The 25,331-nt window shown below is 41.2% G+C and overlaps 1 protein-coding gene, 1 non-coding gene and 1 pseudogene across 4 annotated transcripts; 2 read left to right on the top strand and 1 right to left on the bottom strand.

Moving 5' to 3' along the window:
- Window positions 1-5,613: 5,613 nt before the first annotated feature.
- On the bottom strand, window positions 5,614-17,472 carry ADIPOQ (adiponectin, C1Q and collagen domain containing). Of its 3 annotated transcripts, none has more exons than XM_036017820.1 (4): window positions 17,376-17,466; window positions 11,719-11,772; window positions 8,739-8,960; window positions 5,614-7,806 (listed from the first exon to the last, which is right to left on the bottom strand). In XM_036017820.1, exons 1-4 carry the CDS (start codon window positions 17,458-17,460, stop codon window positions 7,286-7,288), a joined length of 882 nt encoding a protein of 293 aa, XP_035873713.1. In that variant the 5' UTR covers window positions 17,461-17,466; the 3' UTR covers window positions 5,614-7,285. The 3 variants fall into 3 exon arrangements, with proteins under 3 accessions (XP_035873713.1, XP_035873714.1, XP_028360622.2); XM_036017821.1 differs by having other exon boundaries at window positions 11,719-11,769; window positions 17,376-17,462; XM_028504821.2 differs by lacking the exon at window positions 11,719-11,772 and having other exon boundaries at window positions 17,376-17,472.
- Window positions 13,065-13,198, top strand: LOC114491235. The gene has a single exon (XR_003684040.1). It is a non-coding gene; the product is annotated as a small nucleolar RNA SNORA20 (small nucleolar RNA).
- Window positions 17,473-21,765: 4,293 nt separating the features above from the next.
- LOC114515233 lies at window positions 21,766-23,286 on the top strand (annotated as a pseudogene).
- Window positions 23,287-25,331: the final 2,045 nt, after the last annotated feature.

Here is a 25,331-nt window from a genome sequence, read left to right as displayed (position 1 = left end):
TACCAAGTATTCTCTGTAGCCAAACCTCAGCCTGGCTGCTGGGCACAGCCACAGACTAATTCCTTACCCCTTGTATTCTTTAGATGTGAGTGATAGAAATCAACTCAAGGTAGCTTAAGCTAAAAGTGGAAATGCTATTATTGTGTGAAGTGAGGAGGGTATTCTTTGTCAAGTTACTCTTACCAAAAGGCCCAAGGCCAGGGTGAAATTGAAAGACAGGAAACAGTAGGCGAGAAGAGAAAAATCAAAATGCCTGATGATGAGGCAGAACTTTATTTACTAAAGTTTTACTTTGGAAAATTTGAGAAAGGAAAGTTCAGCATTTTCTTGAACCAAAGCAAACAGCACTTTCCAAATGAAAACAAATGAAGCAGTCAGCTCACCACTAAGTGAGTCAATATTTGCTCATTCTAATGACCAGAAAAATCTGGCTTTCTTTGTTAATTCTGATGTTATAGAGTTTTATAAATTTCTACTAAAGGTTAAAGAAAAGTAGTTCAATTTTTAGTAAAAAAAAAAAAAATGGAAAGGACTTCCCAACAGTAAATGAGATTTGTTCTTATACATGAACTCCGGTTTCAGAATGAAAAGTGTCTTCGTTTTCAATGTTTTTGTCTGTCGAAGTTGATGGAATAGCTACCTACTGGGGTGTGGGAAAGGAACATGCCAATGGGAAGTGCTAAGTGCTGGGACCTGTAGTGGGAAAGGAAGCTGGGGGTGGAGGGGGGTGGCTGGGCATGGCCTATATTGAGGCTCTCATCCTTGACCACTGCTCTCAGAGGGCACAAAACATTTAGTCCTTATAACATTTGAAAATTCCTATATGCATTATTAACATGTAATCACCAGATTTCACATAAAAATCCACATTTCTGATTTGTCTTGAATTCTGATAGCACTCCATAATAGCAGCTATCGCTGAGCTGGACTGAATAGTGGCTGCTCGTTTGGGGCCAGGCAGGCTCCCCATTGTCCATATCCTTTGCTCACCTCCACTTTCTTCAGACATGAAGGCTGAGTGCCAATTGCAAAAAGAAAAAAAAAGTGGAAATGGTACAAAAATCTAGGAACTAATGTCTTATGAGACCCATGGGCAGGAATACAGCTGAGTGTTAAGGGCTGGAACAAAAAAGCGGAAAGCTTCTGGAAACCAAAGTTCATGTGTCTTTCTGTGTCTGTGTGTCTGTGTGTCTGTCTCTCCCCTTTCTCCCTCACCCCTCTTCTCTCTAAATTTGGAGGCAAATATTTCCACTTTAATCCCTCTGTGTGTGGCCGCGCCTACTGCTTTAGTCTTTGCGCAGCATGGGATATATTTTTATCATTTCTTCCAGGCACAGGAAAAAGCAAAGGCTGAAGTAACAAGTAAGACCTTACCTGACCCCAGGCTCCCTTGGTCAAGGAGTTGTGGGTACCCTCCAGATTCTCTCTTCAACAATGGGGTCCCATTTTTGGACTTACTTTCTTTGATTTCCATCTATTTCAAGGTACATTTTATGCTGCTGTTCCTTAATCCTTCCTCTCTTTTCCCCTCTGGGAGTCTTATGGGATGTTGGATGTTGGGTTCCAGCCAACACGAAGTAAGTCAACTCTGGTCTACCTTTTCCAGTGATTATAACCAAGACCAGGATAAAATGCAAAACAACCCATGCCAAACATCTGAAAAGTAAACATCTGAAAAGTAAACAATATCAGGTGGATTGAGGCCTAAAGTCAAAACTTGAATAACAACACATAGCCTGAGCGAGATATTTTATAGACTTTTTTTTTCTTTTTTATCTCATGGATCTGACCTGGAATGGTCTATATGGCACTGTCAAAAAAATACGAAAAGAAATCACCTCCTGGTGACCAGAATATCAGGAAAAGCAATCCCTGCATAACAGAGAGCATAAGAGAAACCACAGATACTATTTTACATGCATTGTTTTCTCTTTTCTCTCCTAGCCCTGCCTTGAGACCAGCCCAGCCACTAGGCTGCATTGTCATAGCAGCAGAGGCAACATGGGATCTAAAATTCCCAAAGAAAATCCATCTCTCTATGGAAAGCAGGCTGTGCTGATTAAAGAATGGGAGCTACTCTCTGTCACTTTTTTCTTTCTTTCTTTCTTTCTTTCTTTCTTTCTTTCTTTCTTTCTTTCTTTCTTTCTTTCTTTCTTTTTGGCTGCTCTATTTTCTTTTTTCTTTCTTTCTTTTTTTTTTTTAGCTGCTCTATTCCCAAAGGCAACCCTTTTCACACAGAACACAAGAATAGTGCAGGAAACTAAAATTCAGAGAGAACTCTAGCTTTTTAGCCATAAAAACCAGGGAAGGGAGGACCCCTAGGGGATGGACACTATAGGGAAATGTCAGGGAGGAAAGGACATCTTTTAACTCTGATTGGGACCCTACATAAAATCTCAGAGGGTATGCCCAGTGGTACACATGCATAGCAAAGGTTTCAAGCACTAAACAGCTGAAGCCCCAGACTGAACTCTGAGTAGCACATGTGACAGACCCAAAAGCCATAACAAATGCTTAAAAACCAAATCAGCATTAGAATCACAGAAGGTGAGATACAACTTGTACTCTAAGCCTAAGCCAATTAATACCTGCTAACACAAGCAAACAAGAAATTCAACATTCTCCAGAGGATTTTAACAGAAACTGGAATCTCATAACATAATGTTCAAAGTATTCTGGATACACTCCAAAATTACTTAATGCACAAAGAATGGGAAAAGCCTGACCAATGCACAGGAGAAGAGAAAATTAACAGATGCCAACCTCAATATCACTCCAATAGGGATTGCCAGACACAGCTATAATAAAACATCTATTATAACCAGGAGGTAATGATGAATATTCTCGAAATAAATGGAAGGATAAAGTTCTCAGCAGAGAAAAATAATTTTTAAAATAGAGTTAAATGGCAATTTTTAAACCATAAGATAAAATATCTGAAGTTAACGATTTACCAGATGAGCTCCATAGCAGAATAGAGATGACAGAGGAAAGATAACTTCAAGATAGATCAATAGAAATTACATAAGAAAAAGAAAAGAAAGAAAGAGATTGAGAAAAATTAACAAAACCTTAGGGGCTTGTCAATTTAACATTCATATCATTGGAATGATACATTCATATCTTTGGAATCTCCAGAGAAGAAAAGAAAGAAATTGATTCAGAAATATATTTGAAGAATGTCAGAAAACTTTCCAAATTTGGTGGAAGACATATGTTTTTAGATTCAAGAAACTCAATAAATCCCAATCAGGTTAAGCTAAAAAAATTATACCCAGATGGATCATAATCAAACTGTTGAAAATCAAAGGTAAAGAAAATATCTTAAAGCAGCAGGAAAAAAATTACACATTAAGGAAACTATGCCTGCAGATTTCTTATCAGAAACCATGGTGTCCAGAAGACAGTGAGATAATATCTTCAAAATGCAGGAAAATAAATAAATAAATAAATAAATAAATAAATAATGGAAAGGAAAGAACTGCCAGAATTCTATATCCAGCAAAAATATCTTTCAGAAATATAGACAAAATAAAAACATTCTCAGATGAAAGGAAACTAAGAGAATGTATCACCAGCAAAATTGTTTTAAAAAAAGAAATGCTAAAGAAAGTTTTTCTTTGATGAGGAGAAATTATACCAGAGGAAAATACAGAACTTAAAAATGAAGAAAGAACAGGCAAAATGATGAATATTTACATAAAGAGTATTTTTTCTCCTTAAATTATTTAAAATATGTATAACTGTTGAAAGCAAAATTATAACATTGTTTGTAATGTTTCAGTGTACCTAGATGTAATATAAATGACAACCACAACATAAAAGGGGGAGGATGAAGAACCTATGTGGTTATAGGCATCTATATTTCACTTAAAGCTGTAAAATATTAGTTTTATGGGTACTGTGAAAAGTTAGGTATATACCTTATCCTTAGAGCAACTACTAAAAAATACATAGAAGATATGCAGTCAAAAAGTTAATGAATAAATCAGGATGAAATACTGTGAAATATTCAAATATTCAAATAATCTAAAAGAAGCCAGTAAAAAGAATGAAACACCTGAGGGTATATAGAAAACAAATAAAACAATAGGTTTGAATCCAACCAGAGCAATAATTATATTAAATATAAACTGTCTAACCAGGAATGAAAAGAAAAAGACTTTCAGATTGGATAAAAAACAAGACCCAATCACATGCAGTCTGTAAGAAAATGTGGGGTTTTTTAAAGATTTTACTTATTTATTTTTAGAAAGGGGAAGGAAGGGAGAAAGAGAGGGAGGGAAACATCAATGTGTGGCTGCCTCTCACATGCCCCCTACTGGGCACCTGGCCTGCAACTCAGGCAAGTTCCCTGACTGGGAATCAAGCCGGTGACCCTTTGGTTCGAGGGCGGGAACTGACTGGTAATGGAAAAAAAATACAATAAAGATGAACTTTTTTTGAAAAAGTAACATGATGGAAAAAACACATGCCATGCAAACAATAATCAAGAAAGCTAGACCACCTATATTAATTTCAGACAAAGTAGACTTCAGAACAGGGAAAACTACCAGAGATAAAGACAGACATTTTATAATGGCAAAGGGTAAATTCACCAAGAAGATGCAATGCTAAATGTGTATGTCCCTAACAAGATAGTTCCAAACAAACACATGAGATAAAAGCTGACAGAGCTGAAGAGAAATAGAAAAGTCCACAATTACACCTGAACATCATGGGACCATTAATCCAAAACTCTGGGCCACAGTTTCCCAGGAGGTGTTATGAAGATTGACCCTCTCTGTTCCCACAAAGAAATGATCCTCCCTCAGAGAGTTCAGAGTGAGTGTGACATCATGTTCAATGCTGTGAGGATCCCACCCTAGCCAGCTGCAGAACTGTGAGCATGGTCAGACGTTAGCTATTTGATGAAATTTTAGAGAAAATCAATAGCAATCTCTCTGAGAAACCTGAGAAAACTCAAACATTACATTGACAGTTTGTCATGAACAAATGTTTTTATATTCATCCTCTTTTCTCCCACTTCTGGTAACTGTATCCACATTTTGCTTTAAGGGAAATACACCTTCCCCAGATTGAGCCCTGATCAACTTAAATCAATATGTACAGTTTATCCTCCTGACTGCAGTGATTGGTCAGAGGTGGGCATTCAACTCAGCCAGAGCCCATGGGATGCAAGGACATACTTGCTGGGGCTTCCAGTAGAGAAAACCTCTTCTCTCCTCTTGGGAACTACCAGAAAAGAGAATGTCCCTTTGGCTACATGATGTGGTGAGAAGGTATGACAGCTGGCAGGTTACCATCTTTTTGACATCATGAACAACAGCCTAGAACTATACTGTGTAGAGCCTGAGTGTGAAGCCTACACTGCTGATGATATAGTGGAAAGACAGATGGAAAAGTGTTTTTAATGATATCATCTGAGCCTCTGGTTGACAGATCAGCTCTGGTATTTTCTATTATGCAAGGAAAATTGTTTCTCGTTTGTTTGTTTGAGTTGTGTGTCCTGTCATTCACAACACAGAGTCCTGACCAACGCAAGGTTTACTCTTCATCCCTCTCTAAACCCATGTCTTTCACAAAAAATGTAAACAAAACCCATGTGATGCAAGTGCTTCTGCTTTTAATGCTGGACAGTAGCTTTACTTGTAGAAAATAATAATACAAAATCACTTACAAGACAAAGTTTTATAGTAGAAATAATAATCACTTAATGAATAGTAATGTATATATAAAAGGAAATCATTCAGAATTTAAAACTATAAGAAAAAAATGGGTTTTCCGTTTCTATATTTGTACATAATGCAAGTAACTCTGCTTTTGCTAAACCATTTGAAGAGCATTAGTCAAGTTATGGTCTCCTGAGAGGATGTTTACCACTATCAACTTTTTGTAATTCTTTTTTCCTTTTTAAGGAATATTTAGCACAATCAACTAATTATCATTCACATCAAGCAGTTACCTCCCCCTCCCTTTTTTTTATAATTCTTAAATAATAAGAGTAGATTCAGAAAGCCCAGGTCTTCCCAGACTCTGCTGGTACTAAAAGTAAGAATGGTTTTCAAATTCCTTTGTGGACTTTGCACTGTAGACTCAAGCTACCTCCTTGAGGAAAAGTTCTTCAAGTGTTCTAAAAAGCACAATCATCCTGAACCTCAATGAAAATTATTCAAACTGTACAGTAGAACAAGGGTTAAGTGCTTAACTCACAAAGTTTCTAAAATAACAATGTTTTTGTAGATAAAGATTAGTTATACAACATGAAGAGACTGAAATGGAGTTAATTCTGGGTAGATGTGAGATTCCAGAAACTGGTCTTCATGAGGCATTGATTAAGGACCTGCAGGGGGACTCAAATATGGAGGAAACATGGTCCTGCTGGAAGTTGTCTTTGGCCTTGAGGAAGATGACTCCCATGCCCAGGGCTCTCATTCAGAATAACACCTGAAGAAACATGGGGTGCAATATGCAAGGAAAGTTTGCAGAACTTCCAGAGAAGCTTCCTGACCAGGTGGCTTTGAGGAACAGGGAGGATTTCAACATGTGGAAATTGGTGGTAGCTTTCTGGGTTAGAGAGAAGAGCATGAGGATAGAGAAGTGCAGGGGCCATTGAGTGGTCCTACTGAAATGGGACCTGGTCATAGGACTACCTGCTCTGATGGGCCTCTACTGGGAAAAGATTTAACTCATGATGACGTACAATTCAGAGGCCCTCGGGTGAGATGGATGAGAGACGCCACCCCCAAATAACATCCCAAAGAGACCAAGTACTTCTAAAAAAGGACACAGTATAATAGAAAAGTTCCATGGCCCTGAGTGTGGCTTCTAGCTCCACCACTTAATAGTGACCATGGGCATTCACTTAACTCTCTAAGCCCCAGGACCCCAAGTGTAAAAAGAGGAGAGTAAGATCTTTTCTGTGTACCTTGCAGGATTGGCATGAACATGAGGAGGAACAGTGGACACAGAGTAACACTGTCAAATACTTTGTTACGGTCAGTTATCTTGTCATGTTTGTGAAGCTCTCTGGTAAATGCTTTTATCCTTTTATTCCCACCATATACCAGATCCTTGAGGAAAGGGAACACATCTTCTTTAGGACTGAGACTATAGTATATGATTTTTTAAAAGTACTTGATGAATGAATGAGTAAATACATGAATAACGTTCAGAGCTCTCTGACTAAATAATAACATCAGCCTCCTAACCAAACTGAAAACCTGTGGACTGTTCTTTGACTTCTGGGTTGTTTGGCCCAGGGGAGTCTCTGGGTGAGTGGTCATCAGTTGGTATCATGGTAGAGAAGGAAGCCTGTGAAGGTGGAGTCATTGACATTATCTGCATAGATCCCATTATGCTCCCCAGTCCCATACACCTGCAGCCAGACCTGGTCACCCATCTCCAGATGCAGGAGCACAGAGCTGGAGGCTTGGTCCAAGTCCTTGTCCTGATATTGGTCAAAGGTGAAGAGCACAGCTTTGTCATTCTTGTAGAGGCTGACCTTCACATCCTTCAGGTAGACCGTAATGTGGTAGGAGAAGTAGTAGAGCCCAGGAATGTTGCAGTGGAATTTGCCAGTGCTGCCATCATAGTGGTTTTGTTGATTGTAGAAGATTTTGGTAAAGCGAATGGGAACATTGGAGACAGTGACTCGAGTCTCCAGTCCTACACTGAACGCTGAGCGGTATACATAGGCACTTTCTCCAGGATCTCCTTTCCTGCCTTGGTCTCCAGGAAAGCCTCGGGGACCTTCCAACCCAGGCACTCCGCTTTTACCAGGGTCACCCTTAGGACCAGCAAGACCTAAAGAATGAGAAGACCTCAGTGACCATAAGAAACAGAATTCCTACCTAAGTTGATTCCAACTAGAACACTGTCCCGTCAGTCCATACACACACACAACCTGCTTCACTTACAGAGCAAAGAACCACTGGGAGTTCCCAAAGGGCAGTTAGTTATACCTCCTATCTCCACATCACCCCAGCAGGCTCCCATAAATTCTTTCCAAACTTATGTCCTATAAGTCTGCATCATTGATCCTCCACCTGTCAACTCCTTATGTGCTGGCTCAACCAACCATATCTTTGCTCTTCTATCCCATTTGTGTAGGATGCCCTCCCTCCTTTATTCTGTCCACTCATCTTTCAAGACCTAGCTTAAACCTTTCCTCTTTCCTTAAGCCTTCATTGTTAATCCAAGTGTGCACTGAGGGCATTCATTTCTGTGTTCCATACTTTGGCATTTGTCCACATTCCATTTGGCATATTTTGAGCAGACTTCCTTATAGTAATCTCTCACAGAGTCTTGTGCACTAGACTTATCTTCTTAGCAAGACCAAGAGTTTTCCAGGAGCAGGACTGTGACCTGCAGGAGGTGTACACGAAGTGTGGTTGAATGCCGCTGGACGAAGTGGGAATTAAGGAGAAATGAATAGAAATGGGAATATGAACTCGTTGGGAATAGAGATAGATGGATGAAGGTGGGGATGGAAAAGGGGACAGGGAAGGAGGTGTGGATAGAGCAGCATCAAGGATACTTGATTTTACAGGTACCTCCTATTCTCACCACTGGAAAGCCAACCAAAATTAACTTTACATTGCTTATGAGTCACATAAAGGAAACTACTTCATCCCTGTGCCTAGGCTTTCGCCAATAATTAACACTCCTGTATAGTACTAGAAACCCTCCTCTACCCGGGAAAAGTCTGATGGAGAAGACCCAAAGCTTGTTCTTACCTTCGTCTCCTTTCTCACCCTTCTCGCCAGGGGTGCCATCTCTGCCATCACGGCCTGGGATCCCATTGTGTCCGGGATGCCCTGGGATGCCCGCCATCCAACCACTGCAGACCCCACTGGGCAGGGCAGGCACGACTCCAGGCTCTTTGGTGGTGGTATCCTGACCGTGACTAGGCAGGACTAACAGCAGTAGGACAGCTTGTAGCAACAGCATCCTGAGGCCTGGAATCAGGTCAGACATGGAAGAACAGACCCCACATAGCACATGCATTAAGATTTAAGCCAGACTCTCACCCTCTCACTAAGGTTCACTTCTGAGACCTGCTCTTCCAATTCCTCACCTCTTCCAGGAAGATTTTCCTATTTCAACTCACCTCAATCTCTTTCTGCCCTGCCATTTGCAATGTGTAGCATATTCCTTGTGTGTAATCTCCTTTCCTCAGCAGGCTTGCGAGTTCACTGATGGCACAACACCACTCTACCGATTTCCTCATGTCTGAGCACAGGCCCAGGCACAGGGAAAGCTCCAAGAATAACCTTGTCAAGAATCTTTCCCTTGAGTTTTCTAAGAATGTTGGCTCGGATCATTCCATTCAGTTCAAACCAACTCTTCTCTCTCGGCTCCTTTCATTTTCTTCTTCACTTCTCTTTTCTTTATTTTTTATGCCTGTTCTTCTTCCTTTTCCTCTCATACCTTTTTTCCTCCACCCTTTCTCCTGAGTGGTGTTAGGCCATTTGATATATTACACACATGCACCCATACATGCATGCACTCACGTGTACACACACATATGTACACATGCGTGTACAGTGCGTGCACACACAGCCTTGCGTTGGTATAGTCAGACAACCAGAGACAGATTGTCTTGGGAAAATATTCACTGACCATTTGCCTGGGCCTCCCTTAGCTGTACCTCTTCATATGCCTGATCCCTATGCAGCCTTCAGGACACAGTCAAGATGTCACCTCTCAGGAACACCTCCCGATTCTCTGTACCCCAGCTGAGTTTGCTGTTTCTCCTCTGCGCTCCCCAGTGCCCTCACTTACTTCCAGCACTGCACTTCTTGCACTGTACTGTAATTCCTGAGTAGTTCACCCATTTCCCCCATTAAACCACAAGTGTGGGGGAAGGGAAGGAGGAAGAAAAGGAAGGAGAAAAGAAGAGGGACAGAAGGTGGAGTATATTTGAAATATGTATGATGGGAGCCCAAGCAAAAAGCTCAAGCGGCACAGGTGGCCAAGGGCCTCCTGTTTCAGAATGGTCCCTCCACAGCCCTGCCCCCACCACCATCCTGTCCCCTCTCCCCCAGCCCCCCGCCCCCGCCAGAAGATGGTCCTTTGCACGCCCAGGGACTCCAGTACCCTCCTAGCTTCTGCCCCTGGTATTAGGGTGATCTCATCCCCCACATCTGATTGCCAGAGTCTTAGACTCTCCATCCCTAAAGTCCGCCAGGTCACTGACAGCTCCAAAGAGAGGGAAACACTCCTAGGACTCTGGATGACAGGCATCAATAAGAGCATTCATCGAGTTTGAAAGGTGGTTAATCCCAAGAACCTGATTCTAAACAAAACACAGTCCATATGTATTTTATTTACTGTACACACTCACTGTTTTCCATCAGTTTGCTTATCTCTCATAGATGACACGAATTCCCTAGGAACTGGGTTTGGCTTCAGTCAACAGCCTCTCTGAGGGATGCAGGAAAAACCCTGATGGCAATCTTACCTCCAAAGATGTGCATGGTGTCTGGAATCCACTCCTAAACCCCATTGCCTGGGGCTGTATGTGACAAAACCACCTCATGTTTCACAGGTATACTCATCTTTCATGTGTGTGTATACACACATATATACACATACACATATACACACACACATGTGTGTATCATTAAAACTAGTGATATAAACATATGTGGAAGCTACAGAAAACAAAACAATCCTCAATCCCAAGAATTGGGATTTTTCTGTTTATTTTTAGACATAGTCAAGCATACTTTACAGGGATATTTTATTTCCCTGTTTCACCTTGTCTTTTTCTAGTTTTCACAATCATCACTTTAAATGTGTATGTGCTAGTCCATCAAATCAATACAGCCAAAATATATGTAACGATTTCCATTTTGTTGAACTTTTGGCTCATTTCCATTTAAAATCTGTAACAAAAATCCTCAGGCATATAGTTTATCCCCAAATTCTTATTCTGTTATGACATATTTCCAGAAGTAAAATTACTGGACCAAAAGGTATGAACATTTTCAAGGCTCTTCATGCATTTTCCCAAACTCCAGCTTGTTACATTGTTACCGGTAGCATGTCAGTATATGTATAAAAGAGCCTATTTTAACAACTGTCACCAGCTTTGGATGTTATCATTAAAAACACTCTTTGTTGTTGTTAGTTGAGTGAACAAAAAACATGGTCCTCACTACTTTGGTCATTAGTAAGCTATACATTTTATTAAACATGTGTTTTCTAATTTAATTTCCTTATTCATGTTACCTCTGTTAGTGTTTTTTGTCACTTATGTAATTAGGGACACAATGTGCTTTTTGAATTAATTTGTGTGAGTTCTTTATACCAGACCTTTGCTACATATGGTATGATCATTGCCAAGGATGTTTATTGATTTGAGAGAGAGAGGAAGAGAGAAGTGTTGATGTGAGAAGGAAACATCAATTGGCCACCTCCCATGCATATCCTGACCAGGAATCGAACCCACAACCTTTTTGGTGACTCCAACCCACTGAACCATGCAGCCAGGGCTAAAGGCATCTTTAAGTTAATCCTCTCCAGTAATCTGATGCATCACTTATCAAACATTAAGTTCAAATATAATCTTGTAAGTAGAGTGAGAATTGAGAAGATGGAGAGGAGGATGTAGACAGAGGCAACACAGCAACAGGTGCTGACAGGCACAGATGCTGCCCCTTGGTGGTGATGAGCCTCTAGGCAAGACTCGCTCTTGGCTTCTACATGTACCTTTGTCGCCCTCTACTGGATGTGAAGGGCTCAGGAGGGTGTCTTCAGTAGGTGGGCAGAAAATGGGAGGGGCTTAGGCTTGGATTGTCCCAAGATAAGAAAGAGGTGAGTTGAAAGAGGTGAGAAACCAAGGAGGAGAGACCAACCAAACCCTGTTTTTTCTTTTAATTAAAAAAAGGTTTTACTTTTACTTATTTTTAAAGAGGGGAAAGGAGGGAGAAAGAGGAGGAGAGAAACATCAATGTGTGGTTGCCTCTCACACAACCCCCACCAGGGACTGGGCCGCAAGCCAGGCATGTGCCCTGACTGGGAACTGAACCAGGGACCCTTTGGTTTGCAGTCCAGCACTCAGTTCACTGAGCCACACCAGCCAGAGCCCTTTTGTATTTTTGAAGAATACTTGTTCTAAGACTTTAAAGACTTCATGTGTCTTTAAACTTTCCCACTATTTGTCACTTCCATTCTTTCTGCTTATGGGGTTAGCACTAAAACTCCCGACAAGACCTCTGAGAGGCTCTGTGCTTGTTTTCTCCAGAAATGAGGAAAGCAGAATCTATGAAGCTGTGTTTCCCCCCTTCAGACAAACATGAGGAGTGAATCCAGAATATGAGAACTGTTGGAGGCAGCTACAGCGGACCCCAAAAAGCATAGGCAATGGAGGGCTTACCCCAAAACTGTTGAAGGGAATGCATCCTCGCAGCTCAAGAGACAGCATTCTGTCTCAACACTTCAGTGTGATGGACAGGTTTTTCCACTAATGGGGACAACAGAGTTCCCTGACAGTGGCATGGGGTGGAGGTACTAGAAGAAGGGTGGAGGGAAGATGGGTACATGATACTAGGAAGTCTCTGAAGCTAAGAACGGGTTGGAGAACAAGATTGTCTTCTCACCTAGTTCTGGGTGGAAAAATCAGTAATTGATAACAATTGACAGTGCAGAGGTCCCTATGTTTCAAAAAAACTACTCTAAAATGATCTATGCTCTTTATTTGGATATAATGCTTGTTACACTTAGATTCTGAAAAACTTCTATTTCAATAGGGGAAAGATTATTAAATGAAATTGTGTGATATAAGACTAAATTGTGCATATAAAGAAACCTTTAAGAAACTTTTTTTTCTTTTATTGATTCTAGAGAGAAAGGATGGGAGGGAGAAAGAGAAGGAGAGAAACATGAATGTGAAAGAAAAACACCAATCGTTGCTTCTTGCATGCACCCTGAACTGGGGACCAGGCCTGCAACCCAGGCATGCGCCCTGACTGGGAATCAAGCTGGCTACCTTTTGGTTTGTGGAATGACACACAACCAACTGAGACACACCAGTCAAGGCATAAAGAAACCTTTCACTTTCCATTTATTTGCTGCTATCGTCTTTTCAATGGTATGAGCAGTTGTACAGATGGGTAAAGTAACATTAGGCCATTATAAATTGAGATGGAATACTCATTTCACCTCTTCTGCATGCATAGTCCAGACACTGCTTCCATGCCCTGATGTACTTATGTAAGCAGAATTTAATCAGAGTGCTTACAGTGAATTTCTACATAGACTTATTTCATAAAATACTGATTTAAGAATGACACCTATTTATTTAGTAGCACTAAGGCTCATTACATCTGCACCAGTTACCTTGTGTGGGGCAAATGACTTCATATGTGATAAGATGGAATGCTCTTTACATGATGCTTTTTTGTGTGGGGAAGAGAGTTTTGAAGTCAATATCTGTGGTTCCAGGTTGGGGTGCTGTAGAAGCAGCCCATTCCATATACCTCAAAAACTACACAACCAGCATGGGGTCTTGGGAACAGCTTGATATTACAGAGTTTGCATAATCTTTCCTTGTTATTTCTAGTACACTGGCAGTTAGTGCTGCCCAAAGCTCCACTGATCTGACTGCAAAGCTTTTCATAATGAGGCTTAAGTTAACCCAGAACATAAAAGTCTAAAATGGGTTGGTCTTGATCTGGTCAATAGTAAATCTCAAGACAACAAAATAAGTAGAGTTGTTTGAGCCAACCATAGTTAAAGTTAAGGGCTTGAAATTTGTAACAGAGGCTTCAATTACCATTTTTCGAATTGATGATTTTATTAAATTACATAGAGAAAGCAAATATGATACACATGGAGGTTATGAAGGTGCTGTTCACTCAGGAGCCCTTGATGGCTGATCTCTCTTTTATGTATAATGCTGTAAGATGCAGTTGTCTTATACCTGTGTGTTATACATTAAAGTACAATCAGCTGTCAAAAAAAGAGAAACATTTTACATGGATAATGAAGCTTAATGCCAAGTTTCACTTACAATTTTTTGTTACATAGAAAGCCTTTACCTCATTGAATAGCTCACTTAATCTCACACTCATTCTGAGAAACAGCATGAGACAGACATAGGGAGCATATGCTCCATGGTCCCAGGGCTTGGGTGAAAATAACTTGTTCTTACTTGTAACATGTTTTGGCCCTTATAGTTGGAGGATTATGTGCCATAACCCATCTAATGTACTTAGAACAGTGTCTCATGCATGTCAGTGTTCAATAACTGTTGGCTCTGGTTATATCCATTTTAGAGATGAGGAAAGTGAGCTTCAAGGAGGCTAAGTGACTGTCCAAGATCCCAGAACTACACATAGAGGAGCTGGAAATCAAATTCTGGTCTTCCAAAGCCAATAATGGACTCTTAGGCATAGTCCAGAGGAGGAAAACAGCATCAGGGTCATACATCCTCTTTTTAGTCATCTACTCCATAGGAAAGGACATAGACAATAGCATGAACAAATCTCCAGATCATGGTGCAAGTGACCTGGCTCCGAGTCTAGTCTCTACCACTCACTCATTGGGTGACTTACCTGCCTCCACCCCACCTCTAGGACATCACTGCTCTTTGCCTGAAAAAGTGATTATTGATGATACTGATCTTTATGTAGTTTATTTCACATTATTACTGTATGAACCAATTGACTAAAATATAAAAATTGTTTTCTAAATTTATAAAGTGTTCCACATATATAAGTGAAGAGCAGTGAAGCAAACACATACACACATTTACGGACCACCTGTGTGGACCACCTCTTTCATCTCATCTCATCTCCACAACTCCAGAAGGCAGGATTCAATTCCCACAAGAGGAATCTGAGAGCCAGAGAAGTTTGGTGACTTCTGCCCAAGGACAACAAGTGAGAGTGCGCAGAGGTGCCATTTGAAATTCAAAGACTGAGTTCTTTCTACTGCACTGGCTTTCAGGGCACAGCCATGCACAGGATCTGCTTGCTTTTAAAGTTACACCAGGGGCTGATCATGATGTTTTTTGGCTCCTCGGGGGCCATATTATGAGTTCTCATTTTCCTGTGTTAAAATGTATGAGAAATTCCACTTTGACCTGCTGGAATTTCAGTAACAACAGCAGCATCTTGTGAAATACAAGGATGAGGTCTCCTTTGGGACTGGCAGGGGACAGAGCAGTATGGGGAAAAGAAGTCACCCAGTGCCAACTCTTCCAGCAGGAAAGGGCATTAAAGCACAGTTCACAAAGTCCCTGGGAGACAGAAGGGACCCTAGAAACCATTTCGCCTCTGCCCCGTTTTTACAAATGGGAGGAGAAAAGGAAGGAAAAGGGGTGCATTTCTTAGATCCGCCCAGAAATTTGCTCCCACATGAGGAGATTTTACACATTGTTGTATTATTTATTGTTTATTTTAATCTTTACAAGAATTCCATGAAGTCATGAAAATAACCCCACCTGTAGAAATGAGGAAACTGAAAGATTAAGAAGATGATCCCTGTGAGATTCCCGTCAGGCTTTTGAACCAATGAGCTTTCCATCACAGTACACTGCCTCTAAAAAGGCTTCCTGGACTCAGCTTCTTAATCGGCTAAATGAGGTCGTGTAAGATGAGGACCATGAGAACACATTGAAATTGGAAAGAGTACTTTGGAGTATAAATTGCGTGAGGCATTTTCAATTCTTATTTCATTTCATCCTCCCCATAGCCCCGCATTTGTCTCCACTGTACAGAAGAATCTGAGACTTGAAGAGACCAGGATGCTGGGTTGAAATCATATAACTCTCAGTTGGAATTATAACAACTTGCCACTCTTAAAGGTCAAAAATGGTAGAACACTGGCAATTTCAATGGCAGAAACAGGAATCAACTCAGCTCCCAGGAGGATTGCCTGAAAGCTTTAACTCAATCCTGGGAGAGCTGTCAGCATCCCAGTGCCCAAAGATCTCTCTCTCTCTCTCTCTCTCTCTCTCTCTCTCTCTCTCTCTCTCTCTCTCACACACACACACACACACACATAACACACGCACACACACACACACACACACACACACACACACACTCATATTCTCAACGGAGAGGTGAAGCAGAGTATCCTCCACCACATTTTTAGGATCTGTCTCTCTGCACATGAAGGAATTCCTGATTGGAAGCTTCTTGTCTGCAGAGTCTCTACTTCCTGGCCTCATCCAAGTGTCTGGGCTGCTAGTCTTCTGGCTTGACAGTAGTAGATGGGAAGGTCTTCCCCGCAGCGACCTCAGAAAGGACAAGATGCAAGTCCCCTGTCTTTCTTTATGACTCCTCTAGAATTAAGGGACGGCAGCCACAAGGCCTGCCAATTAAGCTGCAGAGCTCCCTTTCCGCTCTTCTGCTTCAGCAGCAAAGTGGATACCCTTGTGCTCCTTCGGGCATATGCGGCCAGTATGAAGGGCTCCCCTGCTCCCCAACCTTGTCAGGAGGAGCCAGCCTTACTCCTATTAAAGGAGTTACCAGGGGCGAGGTGGCTGCACCCCTTGCAAGGCTGGATCTGAAAGCCAGAACCCTCCCAGACCAGGGACCCACATCCTCCTACACATGAGGACTGGCCTGAACTCTAAAACGCCTCCCACTGTGACCTCTACGTCTACAGCTGAAAACATCCACGATGCTTCAAACACTGTGCTCACTGGGGCAAGCAGAAATGAGCTTGGCAAAAGCCAGGCAGATCCAGTTGTTTCTGTCAGAAAGATGTCTTCTAAAAATAAAATTTTTCACAAGCTCCCAGTGTATGCCAGGCCCTTTGCTCACTTTGTCTCATTTGAACCTCTCGATTACCCTGTGAGATATCCCTACCTCTCCATAGATATTCTCATATCTACAGATTGCTCAGAATCTATAGGCAACCACCATGTTTCATTCATCTTTGTATCTCATGAGCCCCAGCCAGTGTCTGGCCCATAGAATAGAATTTGCTGAGTGGAATCATGTGGTAGAGCTGGATTTCAAACTGAGTCTGAGGTGGGAGCTCAGGCTTTTCCCATGCTGCCTCTTCCTGTGAGTCTTTCTGTGAAAAAGGTGGACCCCCTTCTCCTCTTACTTAATTGCACCCTATCATTCAACCAACCCCCCACCTCACTGACCCTAACTTTTTCTTTAAGTAGGCATCTTGCCACCTAGTGAACTGAGCAAAATTCAAGATGGTCCCAAGTATTTTGACCAGAGGAACAGCCCCTTTTCTCTTGGAGCTGTGAGAGAATTGAGGAAGCTGCCCTGGCTAGTTTTGCTACATCCATCACCATCCTGCTATAATAGGAGAGTGTGGCACACCCCAGCCAGAGGACCCACTGCATGGCAGCTGCCCCCACCTCCGGCCTCAAACTGTAATCGAATTGCTCTTACCTTCAGGCGTGGGATCAGACCCACAGACTGCAGTCAGGATGGAAGTAAGGAGGAGATGGTCCAGCCTCTGCAGCCTGGTACTCATGGAGGCAGGCAGTCCCCACCTCAGAGTTGTCCCTTCCCATTGGCCAACTCGGTGAGAGCCAGAGACCAATGGGCAGGCACCATGTTCCTGGAAGCTCTCCCAGGTCTCTTCTCCAGGGAACTGGGGCAACCCAGCTTGGGTTGGGAAGGCCAAGTGGAACTTCAGTCAAACACTCATGTTCCCAGGCCTTGGCCCTTGTCTTTGCTTCCTATAAGAGCAATAAAAGATGGGGTAAGAATCGAGACGAGAAGCAGACAAACAGTATACTTCTGCATTGCAGGAAAAACTTCCTCATGTAAAATAAATTACCCAGTGATCCAGAGGAACTCCCTGTCCCCACAAATTTGCCCTAAAAGCCAGAGGCACCCATTGTCACCATAGCACTCCTGGTCATTGTGCATGATTAGGTGTGAAACTGCATGGTTCAGCCATTGACACCACAGAAGAGGGGCACAGTCAGAGGGCCATTTCACAGAGTAAGAAATGGATCACATCTCCCACCCTCTGGTCTGGACCCCAGATTTGTGAGAGACTTCGTGTGTTAAGTCTGAGAACTGAAGTGAGGGGAAGTCTCTGGGTGGTATGAGACAGGGACGGATTATGAACTTTAGAGACCCTGAATCCCATAAGATTATGGAGCCCCCACTCCTCTATAACTCACATCCAATAAAACAGAAAACTGATGTAAAATGTAATATTAGAACACCATCTTCCAAGATTTTTCTGGTTCCAAAATTCTAAATAAGGCTTTGATAGCTGTTTTCATAAGTATGTGAGTTTTTTTTACCAGTACCTTAAGCTTGTGCCTAATCACCTATCAGGGAACCCGGCTCTGGGCTGAAAAGGCCCAGAGGACCACAGGCTGACACCCACACTGGTGTTCCTAGAAGGCTTAGGCTTGAAATAGCAACATTCATCACCTTGGACTCTTTCTTGGCAAACCCATGTACATTACTGAAGGGCAGGACCAAAGCTGGTTCTTGCAAGCCACAAATTCTGCTTCATTAAATCATGATACCAGCAATAGCTTTTAAAAGACATTCAGAAATAGAATATTCTCAGGCATAGGCTGGGCAGGTAAGTGTCTGCTTGCCCCCGAATACCACCTCCCCTGGCCACACAGAGCCTGAGTCCACCAGCAAAGTAAAGGAAGGACCTAAAGCCTCGGCCTTCTGCTAATACAGTAAGTCCTCACTTAAAACGTTAAGTTTCTGCAACTTTAAGTGAAGTGACATAAAACAAAACCAATTTTACCATTGTCTAAGTGATATAAACAAGAGTTAAGTTCCTACAGCATCTCATCAACATTATAACAAAACGTTGAATGAAGTGATGTTATTTCATGATGTGCTATACGCAAATATTTCCAGAGGGGTCACATTAGGCCATTGAAATTTTTTATTGAATTTACTAGGGTAATATTGGTTAATAAAATAATATAGGTTTCATGTGTACATTTCTATAATACGTTATCTGTATAATGTATTATATGCTCACCACCCAAAGTCAAGTGTCCTTCCATCACCATTGGGCCAATAAAGTTAGTCATGTGACCCTTTCCAAGGGCTCACTGGCTTAGACAAGGGGCCTGTGAAAAAAATGAAGTTCTATACAGTTTACCAAATAGGCTGAACCAAGGAGAGAACACATAGAAAATGCAGTAACTCTCTGTTTCGACACTGTTTCATTTTTATTGTGATGTTTTCTTATTTATTTTTTGGTCTGTGTTACTATCTTTCTCCCCTTACTAGAATGTAAACTTCAAAGAGCTGGCATATTGCCTGTTCAATATTGTGTCTCCTAGCACCCAGAATAAGATCTGGTACAAAGTAAGCAATTATAAATGTTAAATCAATGAAAAAGTGAATGGTTATAATCTTCTTTTGGAGATAGCTATGATTGTTTCCCATTTTACAAATAAAGTATCTGGAGTACAATGATGTTAAGTGACTCGTCCAAGGCACAGATCCAAGATTTGAACCCAGATCTTTCCAACTACAAAATCTGAATGTTTTGTAATACCTCATGTTCTTCGCCTCTTCAGCTGGACTCTGGGAGGCTAAGATTCATGCATGTATTTTAGGGTAGCTTTGAGGTTGGTATAAAAAGTATCTTTGGCCAACGTTAGGAACAGCAGCTCATTATTGCAGGCTTTAACTCTTGCACAAGGTAGAATGACTTTAGCCCTAAAATCACACCAAGACTGACTGGGTCTGGCTGTCAGCCAGTGACACGGTGGAAGCCTGCCATTCTGAGGCCTCAGGGAAGTCTGCCATCTACCACAAAGGCCATCACACAGGAAGGAGCAATTCTGCTGCACCCTGGTTTCAAGACTGTAACTGATAAACATTCAGCCAGAAATGCCCTGAGGCTAGTCTTTTTCCCAGTACAGACTGTTACTAAAATGAAATAATAAAAAACTGTGATCATTTCTTCCAGGGTATCGTGACCACGCTTTTAATCCCCGTGAGCAGGTGGATGGAGAATCAAAGGAGCAGGTCACATGCTAAGTTTCCATTAAGTATGGTATTAAATATGGTAAGTATTTCCATTAAATATTGCTATATGTTTTCCTTATTGTGATTTTTAAAACTTACTCCTAACTGAATAATAAGCATAGTCACTGTTTTTGAAAACTAATACAGAAGATTGGAGCAAGACGGCAGAGTAGGCATACCCTGCAGCCTTCCCCTCCACCCCCAAATCTCTAGGAATGTCAAGAAAGGAAAATATTCCTTTCTCTCCTCCAAAGACCTGGCTACATTTGCACTTCATTCAAAGAAACCTCTGCTACTAATGTAAGTATCTGTTTTGTCACTCATGCTTTAGACTAATTGTAACTCTCAAAACTAAACAGTAAAAAAGAAAAATCCAGTTGTAAAATGGGCAACAGGCATAAAAGATGTTTCATGAAATAAGCACATGAAAAGATGCTAAACATCATTAGCCATTAGGGAAATGCAAATTAAAACCACAAATGAGACATCACTGCACACCTATTAGAATGGCTAAAATGACAATAGTAGGGAACAATATAGTGGTGAACACACGTAATTATACATTTGTCAAAACCCATAGAATGTGCAACACTCAGGACCAACCCTAACATAAACTATAGACTTTGAATTTTTTTAAGATAGGGAAAATAGCACAACGTTTTTAGGATCAGAATAGCATTGAGAATACAAAATTTGGTAAATGACACAATGAGAACTTTTTAAATTTGCCAATGGGAATGAAAAATGGTACAGCCACTCTGGGAAGCAGTTCAGCAGTTTCTTTAAAAAGCAAACAGCAGTCACACTCCTGAGCGTTAATTCCCCCAAAATGAAAACTGTGCCCCCAAAAATACCCACACAGAAAAACCTGAATACCCCTGTTCATATATATCTCTGCTCATAAAATAAATGCCTAGAAATAGAATTGCAAGATCAAGGCGTGTGCACATCTTAAATTTTGATAATTGTGGTGAATTAATTTTCAAAGATTCAGTAGTGATTTATCCTGCTCCCAACATGGTATGATGTTGGGAACTGCCCTGATTGGTTTCAGAAGCTGTAACCTCCATGGCTAAGGCTGAGTGAGTGACCTTAGGACCATAAGCCACTAAGGAGACAAAGCTTATCTCCCTGGCAGGGGCACTGCTTCTGCTCCTTTTACTTCATCCATAACTGTCCCCCAATGCTTGATCAGTTAGCCAATGACGGGTAAGATTTCCCAAGGGGGGAATGACCTAGACAGAGACAATCACGTGGAGGCCCCAGGGAAGGACCTGGGAGGCTATAGCAAAGGGGGTGATGGACCCTCACCCCTCAGCTTTGTAGCCCAAGTCCTCATTCTCTCTGTGAGAAGTCTCCTAATCTCTTGGCTGCCTTAAGCCTGAAGCAATGACAGAGGGCAGTGCAGCCCTGTGCTGGAAAGGGTGGGTTCCCCAGGTGATCAGGCCTAAGAAAGAATACATAAAATCCTGTGAAACCTGCTTGGCTAAAAATGCTCTCAATTAAATGATAAAGGTCCGAGGAGGAAATGAGTTTGTTTCCCAAAGTTTTATAGCCCTTTAGCTAACAGACCCTGACTCAGAATAGGCCCTCACAGTTCTTTGTATGTTATCTATTGTTTGATCCTTACTGCCTGACAATGATTAATGAGCTTTACCTGTATTCCTGTGCAAACTGAAAGCCAATAAAAACCTGTCAAAGCAAGGGTCAGGGCGCTCTCCCCTTGAGAGAGTAGCCGTGCCATCCCTTTTCCTTCACAGAACTCGGTAGTCCACGTGAATTTGTCTTGTATCTCATCCATAACACCATGGACACTGCAGGCCGGTGTCCGCATCAGTATGAGAATACCACTTCCCTTCCCTTATGCCCTTGTCAATATTGCATACTGTCAAACATTTAACTATTTGACATTCTAATAGATTTGTAAATATCTCATTTTAATTTGTAACTCTCTGATTGTGTGTGGAAATTAGCTTCTTTTCATATATTTATTAATTATTTGTATTTATTTTCCTGTGAATGGGGTTTATTTCCATTGCCCATTTTTCATGAGTTATTTTCATTAATTTTAAAAGCTTTATTTATATATCAAGGAAATCAATCCTTTGTTATATGTTTGGAAAATTTATCTGTTACCTCTAAAAATGTTTAATACAAAAATGTTTTGCTTCCTGTTTAGCCTAATTTTTTTCCTATTTTCCTTTTGTCTTCTGGATTTTGTGTTTTACCTATAGAATTCCTTCCATTCCAAAGTTATCCTTTAAACTATGTTTTCTTCTGGAATGTTCATTATTCCCTCATCTTTCAATTCACTATTTGACTAACCTGTAATTATTTTATCAAAAGGACAAAAACCACCTAATAGTTAATAAAAGGCTATTTATTCAAAGCCATCACTTTTATTCCAATAGAGGCTGGGAGGGGGTTAAAAGGAGAGTGAGTTTTATAGGCTGAAAAGAGGAAGTCCTTCAACAGCCTTTGGTGAGTATTCTTTTAGGGTGGAATTTTCTAATTCTAGTGTGGTGGAATTTTTGGAAGAGAAGCTTTCGGATTGACTTTCAAGTACATTTGGCAGTCCTTGGTAGGTCCACTACCTGCTAGTACCTAAGTGACAGATTTCCTGGCTGGGTAAGGTCTTACAGGTTTTTCTGCTTCAACTGAAAGAAAATCTGGAATTAAATTCAACCACTCTAGGAAATACATCTGCAGCTTCAGTGTGTTGCAATGCTGACCCTTCTGGGCAGCATAGGCTCCTTGAGCATAGGCTCAAGGAAGCTGGAGGAAGCACCTATTGGCATCTGCAATCCATTTACCAATGGGCATCAAGAAAAATGTTATGCCTCCTCAGGCCAATCCAAGGGACGTTTCTTCAGTAGTATGATGGGAGGTCTGATTTCCGTGTTGGAATAACCAACACAAACAAAGTCGTGTATAATTACACCATGCACAGCATCCAGCAAAGTAAAGCAGTCTGGGAGAGGAGAGTAAGTATCTCATTATTGCAGCCTGGCATGTCTAGACTGAGGGAGCAGTGGTGGGACAAGAACCTAGAAGACTTCTCTGACATAAGGGGCTGGCTGCCTCACAGGTATGAAGAAGGCTGCCACAACTACTACAGTACACCCTCCCATTCATTAGCAGCATTCTGACCACAGAAGGCAAGGAGAAACTGGACAGGAATGGATTCACAGAGAAATGTGTGGTTCCAAGGATCAGGAAGGTTTCCAAGTACATCATGCTCTAGCAGGTGATACAAGAGTGTGGCTTCAATGTCATTGACCACCCTGATCAAGAACTAAGCCCTTCTCTGAGAAGAGGTTTGTGCTGAGTATGCTGTGTAAGAGCAGTACGGCAGGGTATTTGGGGGTTACTACCTTTACCAGGTACTCGGGACTTCTAAATACATTAAACTGTAGTTAAAAGGTGTTATGACTTCCCTTTAAGTACATTTCAGCTTACCGCAGTATAAGAATTTACAAAACTAATTAGAAATTGCCCTGGGTTTCTCAAAGAAAGAAAGAGAGGGAAGAGACGGGGAAAGGAGAGGAGAGAGAGAGGAAATGGAAAATCTGGTCCTCAGCTTTGCATTCTTGCATAAGCAATTTCTCACATTTTAAAAAATGAAATGAAACCCAGTTTTACTTTTTTCCTATATATTTAGTGAACCTAAGACCCATTTTCACATATATTTATCTTTTGGTTTCAATGTTAAATGTCTTTTTCATACACTTTTCAAATGCACTGGGGTTTATTTCAGGATTCTCTACTCTGCCCATGGTATGTGTTTACTCCTCATCAGGAGTGTCCATCTTCTTGACCAATGAAAGCAGCATGATGCAAAGTTAGACTATTAAAGTCATATCTGAAAGTTTATTCACGTATAAAGCCTCATACTAGAGTAAATATGTAGTTAAGAGACTGTGTTTTATAAAACTTTCTCCCATCCTCATACTCTGACATGGAACTAAGCATACAGGATGACTGAGTACAGAAGTGCTAGTGTGGCAACGGGAACTCTGGAACAGCAGCTGGAAGACCTGGATTCTAGTCCCTGCTTTACTGCAAGCTGATTGGGTGACTGTGATACATATAATGGACTGGTGGATTTCAAATGGTCTCCATTAGTAGGGTCTATAATTTCTATGTCTTCTTGAAGCTAGGAGTTACACTATTACAAAGTTTTCACCAACAGAGCTTGGCAGAAGGTGATGTGTGCTATTTTCAGATCTAATCTTAAAATATTGCACATGTGATCCTTCAATTTCTTCTCTACCTATGAACTGGAATGCAGATATGTCAGTGATGCCCTTTTGAGGGGGAAAGGTTTTCTGGGGGGTTTTGGGGGGATTTCTTTGGTAGAACTACATACTTTTCCAAGTTTATTGAGGAATGATTGCCAAATATAATTGTGTCTATTTAAAGTGTAAAATGCAATGATTTGATATACATACATGTTATGAACTGATTAGCGAATTTAAGGTAAATAACACCTCTGTCCTGGCTGGTGTGGCTCAGTGGGTTGAGCACTGGCCTAACAAATGAAAGGTCATCGGTTTGCTTCCTTGTCAGGGCACATGCCCCGGTTGCAGGCCAGGTCCCCAGTTGGAAGTGTGCGAGAGGCAATTGATCAATGTTTTTCTCCCTCTTTTTCTCCTTCCCTTCTCCTCTTGAACAATAAATAAATAAAAACTTTTTTTAAAAAAAGATAAATACTATCTCCATCTCCTGACTTAATTAACTCTGTGTTGTGTATGTGTGTGTATGGTGAGAACACAATCTACTTTGAGCAACTCTCAAGTATACAATACCTATGATTACCAATAGGCTTGTGACTCAGCTTTGACCATATAGACAGAGATGATGTGCTAGGGGTGGTGGAAAACCTTATTGAACTGGGAATCTTGACTAACTTGGATAGAGCGATCTTCCAATTTGCCTGAACTATTATATGAGAAATGAACTTAGGGTCATTCTATTGTTGGGTCTCTTTGTTGCAGCCTCTAACTAATACACATGGCATATGACACTCTGCAAACAAAAGTGTTCTGCAGTTAAAGAGTTTGAGAAATAAAGTAGTTAATAAAAGTATGCAGGTTTTCTTCCTATAAAACTTCTTTGAGCCAGGATGTTTTCTTTTCTCCCAAACTGCAACTCAGGGGATAAAATTGCTCATTTCTTGCTGGTTCTGAAAGACACATCTGGAACATGCTGATTTAGATGATTTCTATTTTCTCTAAATATTGCATAATTCATAGCTAGTGTTTTGAATGCATTCAGAACACCACCAAGTTTTAGAGAATCAAGGCTGGCATTAATCCAACCACTTCTCCCAGAGTGTGTTATTTCTAGGGGACAAGGGACAATACCTTCAAA

Source organism: Phyllostomus discolor, chromosome 2, assembly GCF_004126475.2.
Source record: "Phyllostomus discolor isolate MPI-MPIP mPhyDis1 chromosome 2, mPhyDis1.pri.v3, whole genome shotgun sequence".
Taxonomy (NCBI): domain Eukaryota; kingdom Metazoa; phylum Chordata; class Mammalia; order Chiroptera; family Phyllostomidae; genus Phyllostomus; species Phyllostomus discolor.
The sequence above is the reverse complement of the archived record's forward strand: the minus strand, read 5'-3'. Positions and strand labels throughout refer to the sequence as shown.